Source organism: Pelophylax lessonae, assembly GCF_965119305.1.
Source record: "Pelophylax lessonae genome assembly, chromosome: 1".
Lineage (NCBI taxonomy): Eukaryota > Metazoa > Chordata > Amphibia > Anura > Ranidae > Pelophylax > Pelophylax lessonae.
In genome coordinates, this window is record NC_138768.1 from 468379785 (window position 1) to 468400391 (window position 20607).

General features: G+C 47.9%; 1 protein-coding gene across 1 annotated transcript in view; it reads right to left on the minus strand.

Annotated features, from left to right (window-relative positions):
- RNF126 (ring finger protein 126) overlaps positions 1–20607 on the minus strand; it is a 213661-nt gene that overhangs the window by 35840 nt on the left and 157214 nt on the right. Inside the window, exon 8 of the mRNA XM_082261204.1 lies at positions 7799–7914. Within this exon, the coding sequence (XP_082117330.1) occupies positions 7799–7914 (116 nt within the window). The remainder of the gene's footprint in view (positions 1–7798; positions 7915–20607) is intronic.

A 20607-nucleotide genomic window follows, 5' to 3' on the forward strand; every position in this document is an offset into this window, starting at 1 on the left:
TAAAAGCGTGCACAGATGACCAGGTCGCCGCTTTGCACACCTGAGCCCCAGAAGCCTGATGGCAAAAAGCCCAAGAGGCACTGATGGCTCTAGCAGAATGTGCCTTCACAGGGAAAGGAGGAATGTGACCCTTTTGTGAATAGGCCTGAACAATAGTCTGTCTGATCCATTTGGAAATGGTTGCAGCGGACGCAGCCAAGCACTTCCGAGGTCGTTCAGGAAGGACAAAACAGGGGATCGGACTTCCTAAGAGATTCTGTGGCCGACAGGTAAACCCTGATGGCCCGAACCACATCCACGAATGCAAGGCAAATTCCTTGGGATGCTCGGGCTTCGCACAAATCGAAGGTAAAACGATATCATTGAGGTGGAAGGCAGACATGGTACGATGGTAAATCTTCCGAGCCCTCAGCAAGGTAGGAATCACTGCACCGGAGAGACCTCTGTCTCTCAGTCCCTCTCTGTCCCTTCAAAAGCCAGAGACCGTAAAGCAGGATGGAAGATCGGTCCCAGAGACAACCGATCTTCTCTCGGAGGTAGCCGCCAAGTAGGCTTGACGACCATCTGTACGAGGTCTGTGTACCAAGACCGACTAGGCCAATCCCTGGCCACCAGGATCACCTGTACCTGTTCCAACGCCAATCTGCGGAGGAACCTGGACAACAGTTGAATAAGCATAAGTCAGCTGACACCGGTGCCAAGGCACTACCAGTGCGTCCGTGGCATCTGCCAGAGGATCTCAAGCCCTGGCCACGAACCTTTCCACTTTTTTGTTGAGACGAGACGTGAATAGATCCATGTTTGGAGTCCCCCACCGGGCACACAGGAGACTAAACACCCCCTGATGCAGGGACTATTCCCCCTGATCCAAGGACTGATGACTCAGTCCCCCTGCCAGTTCTCCACTCCGGGAATGTGAACAGCGGAGATAGCTGGAACATGTGCCTTGGCCCAAGTCAGAATCTCGGCCACTTCTTTGGCCGCCCGGGCACTCTTGGTGCCCCCTTAGTAATTGAGGTAAAGAAAAGCCGTGGCATTGTTGGTTTGAACCCGAACTGGGCGACCATACAACCGAATCGCCCAATGGAACAGGAGAGCCTTGAGCTGCAGAACATTTATCGCCAAGGAGGATTTCTACATTGACCACGTCCCCTGGACACATAGGGTGTCCAGTACTCCACCCCAGCCCGTCAGGCTGGCATTCGTAGTGATTATCGTCCACAACAGAGGCAGAAAAGACTTGCCCTGGCTCAGAGTGGGTGACAGGAGCCACCATGAAACTCCGACCTCGTGAGATGGCTCAAACATATAATCCAGTCCAGGGACTGTGGGTCCTTGTGCCATTTGGCAAGAATCTTTGCTTGCAGAGTCCCTGTGTGAAAACAGGCAAACGGGATCGCCTCGAAAGCTGACACCATAAGTCCCAGAGACCTCATGCAGGGCCGCAGGAAGGAGAGATCGTTGTCCCTGAGGGACCTGATGTCGCCCTGCAAAGTCTGAAGTTCTTTCTCTGGGAGAAAAAACCTTTGCTTGAGCGGAGTCCAAGACCATGCCCAAGCCTTGAAGGAAGGGCCCTGCCTTGTGCGGGGTGTTTTACCCTAAGGGGATTGGGGCAGGAGGGTACACTTACCCCCCGGTAGACCCTTGACAATCTAACCCAAGGATTCTCCGAAAAGGTGTTCCCCCAGATAGGGGATATCAGACACAGTCTTTTATGAGGCATGGTCTGCCGACCAGCTCTTTAGCCACACCCCACCGCAGACAATCTTGCAACCAGGGGAGCCTCGTCCAGGGCCGCATCACACAGGTACACCATGGCCTGGGCCATTTGGTCCGTGAGCTTAATGAGAGTCGGAGGAACCAACTCCGCCACCAATTTGCTCTTAAGCACCTTGATCCATTCCGTAACTGTCTCTGAAAACCAGCACGGAAGCGAACACAGGCTTGAGAAGTGAGCCCGGCACCAAATACACGTGGCGGGAAAGCGATTCCACGCTCCTATCCATCGGGTCTTCAAAACACCGGGAAGTTCACCACAGGCACCACCGTGTATTTGTTTATTAACATGGAAACAGTGTGTCCAGGGATTGCTAACAAGGACCGCAAAGGGATAGCGGCTTTGAAACGCTTAGGCACCGCCAGCACGTGCTTAACGTGTCGCCACTGTACGTTCACGATATCCTGAAACTCCTTGGGGCAGGGGAAAACATGACCCGACTTCTGAGTTTTGCAGACCCGAAGGAAACCCGCTTACCTGACTGGGTGGCCTCATCATCAATATTCAAAGTCTCCCTGATGGAGCGAATAAGTACTTCAACTAAAGCGCATTCCCGCACGGAAACGGAGGACGACTCTTCTGCCCCCCTTATCGGAGTGTGAGGACTGGGACCGCTTGGGAGGGCGTCATCCGTGGCAACCAGATCAGGCTCTGAATCAGACGACTGAGAGGGCATCGGCCGGTTCTGAACAGTACACTGACAATTTGTGACGCCAAAGGTGCAATGGCTGCAGGCAAAGAAGCTGAGGAAAGATGCTCCACATGTTCCGGAAGCACAAAGCAGATCAGCAAGGAAATAGTTAACCTAGGACTCCATTTTGGCAGTATTACAAAAATTGGGACACTGGCCCTTTAAATCGGCGATTTTGCGGTCACTGCCCCCGGAGTCTCCCTTTATATTGCAGAATGACCTGAAGGAGCAATGTGTTTACGGAAAAAAATGCTCAAAAAGCATAAAAAAAACCCCTAAAAATGAAACCGCTCTCCACTGCAGCACCTGAAGATGGATGGAGGAAGTGATATCATCCACTAGAGGCCGAACAGCACCCTGAGCCACACAAAAAAAATGGATGCCAATAGAAGTCTACAGGGGAAAAAAAAAAAAAATCACAAGGAAAATGGCCGCCGCCCTTACAGAGCGGCTGCCCACATCCAAGATGGCGCCGTAATCGGCGCCAAAAGCACATGCTAGCAAAAAATGGCTGCTGCCCTTACTGCGAGCCAGCCAGGCATGCCCTCACCCTAAATGGCGGCCAAAAAACGAGCACCAGTCAGGAACCCAGAACCCTGACCAACGCGGGAATCCACAGGAAAGCCCCCCCAGGACGAGGTAAAAGCACCACACCCCCCCCCCCACATGGCGTTTGCCGCTAGAGTGCCCACAGAGGGAGCAGGGAGGAAAGGACCATCCACACCGGCCAGGGGGGACACCACAGAGACCGAATGCTCTGACATTCCCAAGGACCCCCCCAGATGACTGTCCAAGGGACACCGGGGGTAGCATCACTCACCGCACCATGGACCGAGGGCTCTGCTTCGATACGGGTCACCTCCCACCCTGAATGGGGGTGCCGTCAGCCAAGAGGGGACGCTGCAAAACAGGGCGTTCCAGGGTTGATGCTTCCCGGCGAAGAAAATTTCTCCGCCGGCTCATCCCCATCAGTCGGAGCACCGCCGTGGTGAGGCCTGGGCAGACTACAACCTGCGCGCGCTCGCAGGCCTGGCTGGCACACCATAAGGATCTAGATAAGTGATGGCGAACCTTGGCACCCCAGATGTTTTGGAAATACATTTTCCACTCTGCAGTGTAGTAAAGCATCATGGGAAATGTAGTTCCAAAACATCTGGGGTGCCAAGGTTTGCCATCACTGATCTAGATTATCCAGTGCGAGGCCCAGCCCGGTTGTCGCTTGTAGTTCTCCAGGAGGATCCCCCTGACTAACTAGCGATAGCAATTGAGAAAATAAAAAGAAAAAATTTTTCAAAGAAAAATAAAAACTGAGACAAGGAGTCCAAGCAGGGTATCATAGTCCTACTCCTAAGCTAGGCAGCAAGAAACTGATTAGCAGCTCTGTGTGGTTGAGGGTAATGTCTAGAGTGACAGCCCCTAAGGTGTGTCTAAGTGAAAGCTTTTAATGACGTTTTCACTACCTAGCCTGCTCCTGCAGATGGCACCATTACCCAATAGTGAAGAACATATGGAAGGGCTGCAACTGTCAGAAGACGTAAGAGAAAAGGTAAATTTAATTGTGGAAATTGCACAGAGCGCCCGCTAACCTTTTTGGGTCCCACACTCCTGGCCTCTCCTCTGTCCCGTGCCCCCATGGTGGCCCTTCTGACATCATTGACATAGACAGTGGGACTTGGCCCCACCCCTTGTCACTGGCTTTGACTGACAGCACTGGGAGCGGTTTCTTCCATCCTGAAATCATGGTATACACTTTCCTCCTTTAGACATCCTGGGGATGTTATGTGACCACTTGTACTGTTTCAAGTCAGTTTTTGATTTTATACCAACTGATTGACCTGCATACAGACTTTTCAATACGCGAGTACTGGGTAATTCCATTATTATAATTTTTTTTATCTAGTACATAGGTACTAACCAGTTTAAAGCACAGGCTTTTTTAAAAATAGATTTTATATATATATTAAGTCAAATCCTTCCATTAGGGCTGCCACTCCTTGCTGCCCCAGTAGCTAAGAAGAGGGGGATGCGGGCCTGGAGGCGACCTCCCCATAAGTGTGTGTGTGTGTGTGTGTGTGTGTGTGTGTAAATACATGGAATGTCATCAATCTTGGTTTTAAACGCTTTTACCCAGTGGCTACATATGCATATTCTGAATGCACCCTAGGTCAGTAGTGAATATAATGTAGGACATTGACTATCATGCATATACAGTATCTCACAAGAGTGAGTATACCCCTCACATTTTTGTAAACATTTTATTATATCTTTTCATGTGACAACACTGAAGAAATGTAAATTTGCTGTCTCCTCAAAATAACACAGCCATTAATGTCTAAACTGCTGGCAAAAAAAGTAAGTACACCCCTAAGTGAAAATGTCCAAATTGGGCCCAATTAGCAATTTTCCCTTCCCAGTTTCATGTGACTTGTTAGTGTTACAAGGTCTCAGGTGTGAATGGGGAGCAGGTGTGGTAAATTTGGTGTTACTCGCTCTCACTCTCTCATGCTGGTCACTGAAAGTTCAATATGGTACCTCACGGCAGAACTCTGAGGATCTAAAAAAAAAAAAAAGATATTTCTTGCTCTACATAAAGATGGCCTAGGCTAAAGAAGATTGCCAAGACCCTGAAACTAAGCTGCAGCACAGTGGCCAAGACCATACAGCGGTTTAACAGGACAGGTTCTACTCAGAACAGGCCTTGGCATGGTCGACCAAAGAAGTTGAGTGTACGTGCTCAGCGTCATATCCAGAGGTTGTCTTTAGGAAATAGACGCATAAGTGCTGCCCGCATTGCTGCAGAGGTTGAAGGGGTGGGGAGGCCAGCCTGCTAGTGCTCAGACCATACGCCGAACACTGCATCAAATTGGTCTGTATGGCTGTCGTCCCAGAAGGAAGCCCCTTCTAAAGATTATGCACAAGAAAGCCCAGAAACCGTTTGCTGAAGACAAGCAGACTAAGAACATGCATTACTGGAACCATGGTCTCAGGTCATGGAATCCTGTGGTCTGAGAAGACCAAAATAAACCTATTTGGTTGAGATGGTGTCAAGCGTCTGAGGCGGCAACCAGGTGAGGAGTACAAAGACAAGTGTGTCTTGCCTACAGTCAAGCATGGTGGTGGGAATGTCATGGTCTGGGGCTGCATGAGTGCTGCCGACACTGGGGAGCTTCAGTTCATTGAGGGAACATGCCAACATGTACTGTGACATACTAAAGCAGAGCTTCAGGGACTGGGCTTAGGCAGTATTCCAACATAATAACAACCCCAAACACACTTTCAAGACAACTGACTTGCTAAAGAAGCTGGGGGGAAAGGTGATGGACTGGCCAAGCATGTCTTGAGATCTAAACCCTATTGAGCATCCTCAAACGGAAGGTGGAGGAGCGCAAGGACTAACATCCACCAGCTCTGTGATGTCGTCATTGAGGAGTGGAAGAGGACTCCAGTGGCAACCTGTGAAGCTCTGGTGAACTCCATACCCAAGAGAGTTAAGGCAGTGCTGGAAAATAATGGTGGCCACACAAAATATTGACACTTTGGCCCCAATTTGGACATTGTCACCTAGGGGTGTACTCACTTTTGTTGCCAGCAGTTTAGACATTGATGGCTGTGTGTTGAGTTATTTTGAGGGGATAGCAAATTTACACTGTTATACAAGCTGTACACTCACTACTTTACATTGTAGCTCAGTGTCATTTCTTCAGTGTTGTCACATGACAAGATAATAAAATATTTACAAAAATGTGAGGGGTGTACTCACTTCTGTGAGATACTGTATCAAATACTACTATGGATTACATCCAAATCAATTGTTGTGTATTAATTCTGGCAATCACAATTCACTCTACCAGTTTGCATATGGCACCTCTGAAGAAATGGGCTTCAAAACGTGTCAATTGTCCGTATGCCATTATATAAGCAGCCAGAAGCATAATGCATAATGGTTTTACTGTATCTGTATGTTTTAGCCGTGTCTGTATTTTATCCAATGTTTAATAAAGTATTTTCTTTTTATACAATACTGTTTTTTCACATGATCTGGGTAACCACAATATTCCCCTGTTCCATTTAGAGGATATTCTCTATTTACTTAAAGCAACATTATCTTATATTTTACCAAAACAAAAAATGGGTACTATATTGTGTGTGCACCACAATAAATTGAAATCTATATTTTTCCAGAAAATTTGTATTAAATCATAGGATCAGCAAATATTGTGTGACAAAAAAAATTGCAACAGCTTTGATTTTGTTCTCCAGAGATTGCTTTCAGAAATGTGGGAGTTTTCAAAAATTGTCCCACACAGAAGATAGTTAGAAAAAGACAAACATCCCTGTGAATGCATATGAAAATATAATGCAAAAATGCTCATCTAGGGGGATAGAACATCTTGTCTGATCACGGTTTGCCTCCTGATAAGCCAGTATTCGAGGGGTCTGCTGCTTGCATTCCTAACCCTCACATGCCTAAACATATGGTAGACCAATAATTTTTTTCCTGAGAGACGTCAGATTGTTATTGCATACCCAACCGCTCCCCCTTTTTTTCTTATCTGCACTTTTGATGTGATTTTACTTAACATAGAATTAGTTGTATGTTTTATTGCACTTTGCTTTTAGCAATACAGAATGCAGGGATCACATGCAAACATAGATGGCAGACATTCATAACATATCAGCTTTCATTTTCAGGCTGGGTTCACACTTCTGCGATCAGATATTGCATGTGATTTGCACCACATTGCTGTGCAGATCACATGCGATGTAAATTCAGCCACACTGTATGGTTGAAATCGCATTCACACAAAAATGGTGCAGGACCCTTTTTTTTGGTACGCACTGGAATCGGATCGCATGGGTGTTTACACCTATGCTATCCAATTCCTGCACCATTTCACAGTTCACACTGATCTACAAACCAACCTTGGGGTATCCTTAACTTTACGTTGACAACGCAGCGATTCAGTGTGCACCGCTGGCGATTCAGGTGCGTTGCGGAAACCTGCACAGGAATTGCGCTGGTTCCCACATCGCACAAGTTTGAACCTAGCCTCAAACTTGCACAGAAGACTTGTAGATCGGTTTTTGCTTTAATCCTCAAAAATGGATCATCCCCAAGATTTATAAATAAACCATATTGGATGGTCTATCACATTAAAAATACACTGCAGCACTGAAAAACAGATACTATATACATATTCTATAAAAATTGCTTATGTTAAAGATCCCATTTCTAGTGTATAAAACAGGCATCTCACTAAATCTAGAGGTAAGGTCAGTTATTGTGCAAAATTTACCAAGAAAGGAAAAGCAAGTGTTCACATACTGACCTGCTCTAACCAGGGGATGATGCAATCATTGTGAAATAAGTGATTACAAGGCAGTTGTCTGACGCTTTCACCAACTGTATAGTCTTCTTTACACACTGGACACTCCAAACCAGAACCTGGTGTCAGACACAATATGAATTGTCAGAACAAACATATGCAAGAGAAAAGCAAAAAAAACAAAACAAAAAAAAAAAAACACATACACACATATATATATTTTTCAAACAAATTAAAACTATTTGAATCAATACATCCAATATTACCTGATGATCAGAAAAGTGCTTTTGGAGAATGGTTCATTTATCTTTTATTGTAGCAGCAAGTAAAACAGTACCCAAGGAGGCTAAAATTTGTCATAGACATGGCAAGAATGATTGCTGCCCAATCCCAAAGTCTTTGTGCTAGCATATAGACCTATATCCGCAGCAGACGTGACTTGCTGCTTCACTCAAGATTACACCAGTGCTGGTGGTATTTTCTTCAATTCTACATCTCCCTCACTTAACTGTAAGGCCCCTTTCACACATATGGACGGTTCGTCCATTTTTCATCCATCTGTTGACAGATGAAAAATGGACATCAATGCATTCCTAGGAGATTTAGATACCATGATTCTCTAACCCATTTAGAGATTGTGTTACATGCACAGTGGATGATGAAAGAACTTTTTAATGAGGGAAGGGAGGAGAGGACAGGACCATGCATGGCCATCTTTACTGTAGTTGTGCCTGAAGACCCAAAACTATTAACCCCCAGAGCTGGAAGTCCAGAGACAGGAAGACCATTATCCCTGCAAAAAAGATTTCTACAGGATCCAGCTGCCTGAATATGGGACATATATCATTACAGGTAAGTAATGGCACTAAAGCTTTAGAGTTTTTTTTTTTTTTTTTTTTTTAAAGCAAATCTTCAGCTTTAATCAATCTTGCAAATCTGGGTATTCCATGCCTCAAATACTTTTAAGGAAAATTCCGAAAGTGTCAAATTAGATAAAATTCGGTCCTCTTCTTGCTTAACCCCCTCACCTAGGGGTCAAGAGAGGACCCTTTCTGTTTTTGTTAAACTTGGGAAAATAATTAATTGTGTGATGCAGTTCGTGTTAATTGTTAGGTTCCATCTATTGCGATATCCAATCTAGATGCTCTGGGTGTTTGCTTTTTACTACTGGGAGTGTACAATCTGCCTAATCTAGCTGTGGTGTTACATAATTACAGTGTTGTAACATCGAAAATGTATGTCTGGAGTATCCATGTTGGTACCTATATTGTAATTGCACAATGTACTAACTGAAAGGAGGAGAGAAAAAAAAAACAGAAAATCAGCCAAAATGTTTATGATCTTAAACATACAGTACCAGTATTCATAGATCAAGGGACGTACTCAAACTGAGGGTTGGGCAACAATGTAGCGACTAAACTGCCAACAGGCCTCAAAAGGTTAATGACATTATAAAAAAACTTTCCTACCTGCACCTTGTGTTTTTCATTTACATAACATGCACGGATCATGTAGACTCATGGTATTATTTACTAGGCTGTATGCAGAGTCTATAGTACAGTAAATCATCACACTCCTTTGTCAGGAATGGGTTTGTTTAACCGGTTGCCGACCACCGCACGACTATATACTGTGGCGGTCAGCCCCGGCCAGGCAGAGTGACGTACAAAAGGCCGGCACCACGAGGCCCACAAACCTTATGCAAAAGCAAGCTGAGAGTTTTCTCGGTAACCTGAGGGTCCAAGAGGTAGGCAATCTTGTCCTGAGTGAGGAAGATTTTGGCTTGGATTGTGTTCAAGATTAGATCCAGGTATTAAAGATTTTAAGGAACTGGACATACCTTTGCACACAAGTTCCTGGGTGAAGAATCCTTCAGCTAGAGGTCATCTAGTTTAACTAGGACATGAATTCCCTGGGTTCAAAGAAAAGTCAGAAGCAGGGTAAGCACTTTGGGAAACACTCAGGGTGCAGAGGAAGTGTCACAAAGTGGAAGTGCTGGTCTACCATAGCAAAATGTAAGAAGCACTGGTTTAATAAAAAAAAATACGATTTTTGTAAGATCTTCTCGTAAAATCTTTTTTCTCTGATTTCCATCAACAGACGCAGCGCCATCTCCATGAGCTGAGTGGGCTGTGCTGCCACCTGCAGGAGTAGTTTAGGCAGTACTTTAGTGGAAAAACTTAACATATACACACCAACGGGGCTGTTCCTCCAGGCATAACCCCCACTGTCACAGCCCAGCACATCCGTTTAATTGCAAGCAGCGAAGACAAAGAAACCATCCCCATACAGGCGGGTGCTGCGTCTGTCGATGGACATCAGAGAAAAAGATTTTATGGTAAGATCTTACAAAAATTTGACGTTATCGTCCATCGACCGATGCAGCCACATCTCCATGAGCTGAGTGGGGCGTCCCAAAGCAGTATAGGCAGGAGGGGTGAGAAAAACGCAACCAGATAGCAACGTCAACTCCAAGAGGCTAAACCTAGCCAACTGGGCAACATGGAGCTTAACCAAACAACAGGAGCTCTCCCAGGTAAAAGACTCTTAAGAGAAAAAAAAAAAAAACATTCTCTTTTGAAACAGCAGTCTGCAAAACCTTGCGGCCAAAAGAGGCTTCTGAAGATGGCAACAAATCCACCTTGTAAAATTTTGTAAAGGCATGCACAGACGACCACCTCGCTGCCTTACAAACTTGTACCACAGAGGCCTGATGGCAAAAAGCCCAAGAGGCACTCCACGCTCTAGTAGGATGCGCCCTCAAAGGGAAAGGAGGAACCTGATCCTTGATCGAATAAGACTGAACGACAGTCTTCCTGACACATCTCGAAATGGTAGCAGTGGACGCAGCCAAACCTTTGCAAGGACCGACCGGAAGTACAAATGGTGCTTTTCCACTGCATGGATCCGAACGGTTCGGCTCACTTTTGTGCTTTTCCACTGCAGGGTACCAGATGGTACAGTATTGGAACGGTTCGGTACGGTACAGTACGGCTGCGCTTTTCCACTACATGGAACCGAACGGTACGCTTAAACAGTACCACCTGAGTTGTGGTTCCAAGAGGGCCGTACCGGTACCATATCCCACAATCCTTTGCATGCAGCCTTGACTGTCACTACTAGCCACCGATTGGTCAGAGAATCATAGTTATCCCACTCACTTTACTTTAGTGGAAAAATAAACCATACCGAACCGTTCCAACACCGTACCATGCGGTACCATGCAGTGGAAAACCAAACAAAGCCAAGCATGGCTGAGTGGAGCCGAGCCGGTACTTGCAGTGGAAAAGTGCCTAAAGAGTCTGACTTCCTGAAGGACTCAGTAACCGTCAGATAAACCCTTATCGCCTGAACCACATCCAGAGAGTGCAAGGCAACTCCTTTGTGATGTTTAGGCTTAGCACATAAGGAAGGAAACACAATATCTTCATTCAGGTGAAAATCTGACACCACTTTAGGAAGAAAAGATGGATTAGGTCGGAGGACCACTTTATCTCTGCGGACCACTAAATAAGGCGAACGACAGGACAGCGCCGTCAATTCAGACACTGGGAGCAGAAGTGATAGCCACTAGGAAGGCAACCTTCTGTGATAAAGAAACAGACAAAACCAGATTAAGATACCATGGTGGTAACGGGGATTTCCACGGAGGAGCCAGATGACGCTCCCCGTGAATGGAAGTGCGAATCAAACTATTAGTAGCCAACGGACGCTGGAAGTAAATATCCAAAGCCGACACCTGCCCCTTGATGGTGCCCAATTCCAGGCGCTGCTCAACCCCTTTTTGTGAGAAGGCCAAAACCCTAGCTATAGAGAACAAGCGAGGGTGCAGCTGCAGCGATACACACCAATAAATGTACGATTTCCACATACGAAGATAGATCTTCCTAGATGTCGACTTCCTGGCCTTCAAAAGGGTAGGAATCACCAAATCAGTGAGAACTCTTTCCCTTAATACCTTGCTTTCAACAGCAAAGCCTTTAAAAGACTGAGCGTAAAGCAGGATGGAAGATCGGTCCTCGAGATAGTAGATCTTTCCTCAGAGGAAGACGCCATGGAGGATACATGACCATTTTTACCACTTCTGTGTACCAGGACCACTGAGGCCAGTCTGGCGCTACCAGAATGACCGGAACGCCTTCCATCGCCACCTGGCCAGGAAACCTCGGCAGGAGAACGAGCGGAGGGAAGGCATAGATCAGGCAATACTGACTCCAGGGAGCCACCAGAGCGTCGGAGTCGGCCAGAGGATTCCGAGACCTGGCCACAAAACGCTGAACCTTCCTGTTAAGGCGAGACGGAAACAGATCCACCTCCGAAATCCCCAACCAGGCACACAGGAGACAAAACACCACAGGGTTAAGGGACCACTCCCCCTTGATCCAACACCCGACGACGGCATCAGGGCAGATTTTTTTAAAAACTGATCGTCCACACGAAGTCTTGAAGGGTCTGAATGGTGATCGAGACGTTGTCCAGCAGATCCGAATGGGAGACTGCTCGCAACAGGAGATGGTCCAGATATCCCACAATGGAGATACCTCATCAACGTAACAAGGCCAGCACAGGGGCTAGGACCTTGGTAAAAACCCTGGGAGCCAATTCAATGATGCCACCACTGACCGAATGGACTTCATTCAAAACTTCTGCACCCCAACAAAGCGGTTCAGAGCCTTGAGGTCCAGGATTGGACGCACCTTGCCCTCTTTTCTGGGCACCGTGAACAGGTTTGAATAGAAACCTTGAGAGCATGCCTGTGGAGGAACCGATACAATCGCCCCTTGAGCCAGGAGATCTCACACAGCCTCCCACAGATCCTTCAAACGCTCCGGAGACAGGTGAAAATTTGACTGAAAGAACCTGTCCCCTGGCCGGGACCAGAATTAGATCTTGTACCCGGAGCAAATCAGTTCGCTAACCCAATTGTTCTGAATGAAGGAAGTCCAGGGTTCCTGAAAGAAGCGCAGATGTCGTTCCCCCCCCCCCCCCCATCCCTTAGAGGGGTGAGGGTGCCCCTTCATGCTGAAGAGGACTTGTCAGCAGCACCAGACTGACTGGCCTTGGGCTTACCCCAATGCTTTTTAACTTTTTCAGAAGCTTTGAACGACTTACCTTTTTTTTTGCTCCCCCGGAGGCATGAAAAAAAGGGTTATGAGCAGAAAAAGAGGGACTCCGCTTAGTATGAGGAGTCTTACCTTGGAGGATTGAGGAAGAAGAGTACTCTTCCCGCCAGTCAGTCCCTTGATCAACTCATCCAATGAGTAGCCAAACAAACACTCACCCAGAAAGGGGAGATCAGCTAAGGCTTTCTTAGAAGCTTGGTCAGCCGACCGGCTCTTCAACCAAACCATGCGCCTTAAAACAATGCCCACCGCAAAAACCCTGGCCCCCAGGGAAGCCACATCCATAGACGCATCACACAGGAATACCAGAGCCTGGATCACCTGGTCCAACAGTTCCAGCTGTTCCGGAGAAACAGACTTGGGGTTTAAAGGACTCCCGTAAACCGCTAATCCATTTCCTCACTGTCTGTGAGACTAACACAGACACTAAAACTGGTTTCAAAAAGGAACCCGCCATTACGTGAAAATGGCGGGAAACGGATTCCACCCACCTGTCCACTGCATCCTTAAAGATCGGTAAGACATGCACAGGCACAAGGGTAGATTTGTTTAAACTGGAAACAGGATGGTCCACTTTAGGAGGCACCGTCCAACGGTTGGAAACCTTTTCAGCAAAAGGATACCGGCATATAAAGCGTTTTGGCACCACTAACACACGCTTAACGTGTCGCCATTGGTCATTCACAATATTGTGAAAAGTGTCGGGACAAGGGAAAACCCTGTCAGTCTTTGCAGACTTCTGGGAGCCAAAAGCCACCGTGTCCTGCTGGCGTGGGCTCAGCAGCCAATTTTCAAGTGTCCCATACTGAAATAATCAGGGCTTCCACTAAAGCGCGTTCCTGCGCTGCAGCTAAAGAGGACAGGTCCTCTTCACCATCTGATTGCGAGGACAGCAACCCCTCAGGTAGGGGAGCATCTAGTGCAACCACATCAGTCTCTGATTCAGAAGAAACCTCCATAGATGGAGATGGCAGCTGCCGTTTTCGGCTATCGACCTTTTTCATGACTAAATCACTTCAGTCACCAGGCTTTCTAGGGCTGCTGAAATCGCGGCCAGCGACTGTGATTCAGACTGTCTGGGAGTCGCACAGAGCGGGTCTGAGGGTGATTGCACCCTTTGGGACTCCATATTGTAAGCAGCAAAAACCGGAGTACTGTCGTTTTAAGAGTGCCGAACGCGGCACCCACCAATTGCGACGGTCTGCAGGGAACCCCCTTAAACTAAACTGACAGCAGAATGTGTAGGAATATGCCCACAGGGACCCCCAAGTACTGTACCACCTCAGACATACTGTCCTCCTGATTCTTCCAGCAGCATGGAGAGAAGGCAGGAAGTGACTCGGCTAGCAAGAAACAAAAGCACAGGAAGTGATGTCGCCTGGGGAAGGTCACCCTGCTCAGCATAGCACAGGGGCTGCACACACAAAGATGGATGCCTATACATATCAATAGGAAGCTTCAGGGAAAATGGCTGCCCCAAAGAAGTCTATGGGGAAAAATTCACATTGCCCACACTTAAGATGGTGGCGCCCACGCGAGTCATGCGGCCAGGAACCGACACATAAAGGCCTCAGGAACCACAACAGGAACCAGCAAGCCCAAGGTACCATGTCAGGCGCTCCAGACACAGCCACCGCAGGGACAGAGAAGGGGGGGAGGGTTAGGACACACAGACCGGGCATTGGGCAGGCCAGGGGGATCTCTTGGGAGGCACAAATCCCATTATCCCCAGGAGAGGGCCCACATCCCCCCAAGGCCAACAGGGGTAAGCGGGCCACATTTACTCACCATACCATGGAGCGGGTGGGCTTCGCTCCAGGCAGACTTGCCTCCCACCCGAAGTAGGGGTGCTGCCAGCTGAGGGGTACGCTGCGACTCAGGGCATCGCATCCCAGCGAGGCATCAGCTCGCAGGATCGTCCCCACCCAGAAAAGGGGGACCGTCATGGCTAGGCCTAGGTCGGGACTATAACCTGCTCGCGCTCAGAGGCCAGACTGAAGGGACCATAAGGGTCTTCTCGATTATCCAGTGCAAATCCCCAGCTGGCATTGTTGCTTGTAGATCCCCAGGAAATATCTTCCCTAAACACAAGCTAGCAAGTGCGTAAAGAGAAACAAAGAAATATTATGAAAAGAATTAAAAAAAAATAAACTGAGACTGGAGTCCCAGCAGGAAACCTAGGTCCTACTCCTTCTCTAGGCAGAAACAAACTGATGTGCTGGGCTGCGGCAGTGGGGGTTATGCCTGGAGGGACAACCCCGTTGGCGTGTACATGTTAAAAGTTTTGTACTAACATACTGCCTAGACTACTCCTGCAGGTGGCAGAATAACCCACTCAGCTCATGGAGATGAGGCTGAGTCTGTCAATGGACGATAGAGAAAAATTGGATTTTTGTAAGATCTTACCGTAAAATCCTTTTCTCTTAGCTCATTGACAGACGTAGTCCTCTTTGATTCACATCAATTGGGTTATGCAGCCTCCGCAGGAGTAGGACTAGGCAGAAAGAAAAAACGTTCTGGCTCCACCCTAGGGGCAGTCCCAGAGGGTATATCCTCTTCCTGTCTGCTACAGAGAATCAGTTCTGTTACGAAGCAGTGTCAGAGAATTTAACCCAACCCAACTCAATGATAGAGGGTGGGGACTACGTCTGTCAATGAGCTAAGAGAAAAGGATTTTATGGTAAGATCTTACAAAAATCCAATTTTCTCTGTCGCTCATTGACAGACGTAGTCCTCTTTGATTCACATCAATTGGGACATCCAGAAGCAGTGCCACAAATGAGGGGTGGGATTGACAGAAATCAAAATCCAATCTAGAAGGCCCAACCGGAGCCAACCAGAAGTATCAAGGGACTCATCGAGCAAACAGATGAGACCTACCCAACAAACCCTCGAGGTAGACCAACAGTCTCCTCAAACAGCGGCCTGCAGGAACCTTGCGGCCAGAAGAGGCATCTGACGATGCCATCACATAAACCTTATACAATATTGTAAAGGTATGAACCGACGACCAAACAGTCGCCTTGAAAACCTGAACCACTGACGCCTGAAGGTCCAGGAAACTCTAAGCGCCCGAGTAGAATGCGCCTTAACAGGGAACGGGGTATCCCGATCCTTAGATAGAATAAGCCTATACCAACGTCTGTCTGATCCATCTAAAGATGGTCGCGGCAGAAAAAGGCAACCCCTTCTTAGGGCCATCCGTGATCACAAACAGTGAATCCGTCTTACAAAATGAATCCGTAGTATTCAAATATATCCTGATCGCCCGAACTACATCCAAGAAATGCAACGCAATTCTCGAAGATGATAGGGCTTAGGACATAGGAAAGACAATACAATGTCCTCATTCAAATGAAACTTTGAAACCACCTTAGGCAGGAAGGATGGATTCGGATGAAGAACAACCTTATCCCTATGAACCACCAGATCTGGGGAACAACAGGATAATGCAGCCAGTTCTGACACCCTGCGTGCAGAAGTGATAGCCACCAAGAAGGCCACCTTCTGGGATAAAGTAAGCAAGGGAATCTCCCTGATATTTTCAAAGGGAGGTGTCTGAAGAACCGACAGCACCAAATTAAGATCCCAGGATGCTAACGGCGCGCGCACTGGCGGAGCCAGGTGTCGCACCCCCTGGATGAAATTCCGCACCAAGGAATGAGTAGCCAAAACCTTCTGAAAGAAGATAGCTAATGCTGAAAACAGACCCTTGATAACACTCAAGGCCAGCTTCTGCTCAACTCCCTGTTGCAGAAAAAGCCAATATTCGGGCTACCGAATAAAGACGTGGAGGGAACCCAAGGGATTCACACCACGCAATGTAAGACTTCCATGTACGATGATACATCTTTCTGGAAGTCGCTTTCCTTGCTTTAACTAGAGTAGGAATAACTGAAGCTGACAATCCCTTGTCCTTCAGCACCTGGGTCTCAATAACCGGGCCGTTAAAGCCAGCGATCGTAAAGCAGGATGAAAGATCGGTCCCTGCGACAGCAGATCCTCCGTAAGAGGAAGTCGCCAAGGAACGTCTGTGACCAGCCTGACCAGGTCAGCGTACCAGGCCGACTAGGCCAGTCCTGATCTACCAGGATAACTGGGATTCCCTCCACCTCTATCCTGCGAAGAAGCTTCGGCAGTAACTTGAGAGGAGGGAAGTAGCTGATACTGCCCCCACGGGGCGATCAGCATGTCTGCGGTGTCTGCTAGAAGATCGTGGGAACGAACCACAAACCTCCGCACTTTCCTGTTGAGCTGAGATGCCAACAGCTCCCATTCGGAGTGCCCCAACGGGGGCACAGTTGGTGGAATATCCCTGGATAAAGAGATCATACCCCTTGATCCAGAATCTGACGGCTGAGATAATCTGCCTGCCAATTCACCCCCGGAATGAATACCGCAGAGAGAGCTAGGACATTTGTTCCGCCCAACGAAGAATACTGGCCACTTCTATGGCCACCAGGACACTCCTGGTGCCCCTTTGATGATTGACATAAGCCACTGCTGTGGCATTGTCCGACTGGATCCGAACCGGGCTGCCCTGGAGCTGCTCGGTCCCGTGAATCAGACAAAGTCTGATCGCTCTCAGTTTCAGTACATTTATCGGTAACCTGGACTCTTCCAGGGACCAAAGCCCCTGAGCCGAGAATTTCTCCTCACCCGGATAGACTGGCATCCGTGGTGATAAGCGTCCAAATATTGGTAGGAATGACTTCCCCTGGCTGAGCACCGGAGACCGAAGCCACCAGACCAGGGACTCCCTGGTCCGCTCGCTCAGCCGGATCCGATTGTCCAGGGAATCTGGATTTCGGTTACACCTGAAAAGAATCTCTCCTTGAAAGATTCGGGTATGGGACTGGGCAACTGGTACTGCTTCAAAGGAAGCCACCATCAAACCCAGGACCCTCATGCAAGCCTGGATGTGTCTAAAATTAGACCCAAATATTCCAGCCTTCTGGTGGGAACCAAAGATAACTTCTGCAGGTTCACCAGCCACCCGAACTCTTGCAAAGAGGTCATGGTGATCTCTAAGTTTAGTAATAGAGCCGCACGGAGCAGAAGATCGTCTAGGTGACCTAGAATCGATATATCTCGTTGTCGTAACAACGTCAAGACTGGGGCTCACACCTTTGTGAAGACCCGGAGAGTCGAGGCGAGACCAAGGAGTAAACGCCAGAAACTGATAATGGTACTCTTTCTACAGAAAAACTGAGGAAACGCTGATGTCCTGCATAAATAAGAAAGTGAAGATAGGCATCCTAGATGTCTATGGACGCCAGAAAATCCCCCTGATGCAGGGAGGCCGCTACTGTGCGAATGGACTCCATCTTGAATTTTTGTACCGTGACAAAAAAGATTAAGTGCTCTTAAGTCCAGAATTGGACGCACTTTGCCCTCTTTTCTGGGTATTGTGAAAAGGTTCGAATAGAACCCTTGAAATGCTCTGTCCAAGGAACGTGGACCACCACTCCTTGTTGCATTAAATCCGTGACTACCCCCCGTAAGCTCTTAAGCGATCCGGGGATAGTCGAATATTGCGGAAACCGGCGAAGACGTCCCCCTGCCCCAGCTATGGGCGGGGGCGCACCTTCAGGCTTTAATAGTCTTATCTTCAGGTCCGGAAGAGCCGGGCTTTTGCTTGCCCGACCAGCGCCCCTTAAAAAACCTCCCGAAGGAGTTTTGGCGGACTTTGCTTTTTTCGCCCGTGGGCTGAAAAAACTTTTTATGAGCGGAAAAAGAAGGCCCCGTCTCCGACGGGATCTTTTACCCTTAGTACTTGGTGGCAAGAAAGTGCTCTTTCCTCTAGTGAGATCCTTAATAATCTCATCTAAATTGGCCCCAAGATAGGCGCACACCCTGAAAAGGGAGATTTAACCAAAGCTTCCTTGAAGCCTTGGTCTGCCGACCAATATTTTAGTCACAGTGTACGCCTGAGGACCACTGCTGAAAACTGATGCTCGCCCCAATAGTGGAGTGGCGTCTAGTGCAATGTCGCAGACAAACTGTAACTCTTGTATCATCTGTTCCACCAGATCTGATACCGCCTGGGGGATATCTCTCCCCTCTGAGCCACTTCGTCCATTCTAGACCAGTAGCAATTACTGGTCTGAAAGCTGACCCAATTAGGGAAAAGATGGCGCGAGACACAGCTTCCACCTTGCGATCATCTTTAAAGGACGGAGCATCCTCCAATAGGATAACCGTAGCTTTGTTCAATCTGGAGATTGGAAAATCCACCACAGATGGTACTATCCATCTCTTGAGGAGTGATTCCTCGAACGGATAACGCCTATTAATGCGTTTAGGAAATGGTAGGGGCTCGTCCTAGATGACCCCATTCCTCCTTAGTTACATTACCGAAACACTTGGGTAAGGAAAATACTTTCGCCATCTTGGTGCGTTTCTTAGTACCAAATGGGATCTCAGTACCAGCTACTTTTGATGGTGTAACCTCCGAACATATACAATAAAAGCGTTACTAACGCTTCCTCTCGGGCTATGGTAGATGCCGAAACATCTTCCTCACTGTCTGAAGAGACAGTACCCGAGTCACCAACCCCAGATGAGGTACCTGCAACTGCAGGCATAGGCTCAGACTCTGAATCTGAAGTTTCAGATGAAATAGGGGTAAGCGGGGGTCGCTTCTTTGCGCCCTGTCCCTGACAAGCCAATTCCACCCGGGATAGACAAAAAATTTCCAAAACTGCTGACAATGACTCACTATTAAGTGGGGAACTGGAGGGGCCTGCAGCCACTTCGAGGAGATCAGGTGGAGATACATGTGGCAGGGTCCATGTTAATCCAGGACACTTTGCCGGTAAAAAAGAAAAAAACACTTTTTTTTTAAATAAAAAAATACCCTTTTTTTTTTTTTTAAATAAAAAATACTTCTTTTTAATTCACCAGCGCAATAGCGCCCCTCAGCGTACTTGCTTAGGACCCCCAGAAAGAGAGAGACCCCAAGAGCTCATCACCAGATGCAAAGAAGTTTCTTATTAAAACTGCTGTCAGCGTTGTCTTGTGCAGACTGGAAGTCTTGCACTCGATTTCCCGGGTGAAAGGAAGCGGCTCCGCCCCCTGTGTACGCCTTCCGGCGTTCCCAGCTGCTCCTCGAGGTTTGCTGGGCACATCAAACATGGCCGCCCCCATGCAGGAGACAATAGGCTACGAAAAAATGGCGGCCTGCGTGACCTGCGGGCGGCTTGTGTAGACAATGCAGGACATGCGGTCTACAACAAAATAGCGGCGGACTGCCGATCTAGCGTGGCTCCTCCAGTACAGCGGCCTGCATGCTTTGAAAACAGCTGATGGCGGCCTGTCGGCCTGCGGGAGTATGGCGATCTAAGGTAGGCTATACCTCCTATGTGTTTACTATAGCAAATCGAACTCGGCTTCCTTGCTAGAGAACCCCAGACTTGCTGAAGTATCAGCTCCCAAACCAAGCCTGCTGGAGTGTCAGCTCCTAAACCAAGGTTGCTAGAGTGTCAGCTCCCAAACCAGATCACACTATCACAGGGGATATGTGAACATGTCATAGGCTACAAGGGGGAACTTTAATGTCAGAAAGGATCCGACCATACACAGAGGGGCCCGTATCCCAAAGACCCCACAGGGGGGAAGGGGGAACATTTACTCACCATACCGAACCGACAGGCACCCTCTCTTCACAATACCCTCTCCACCGAAGTG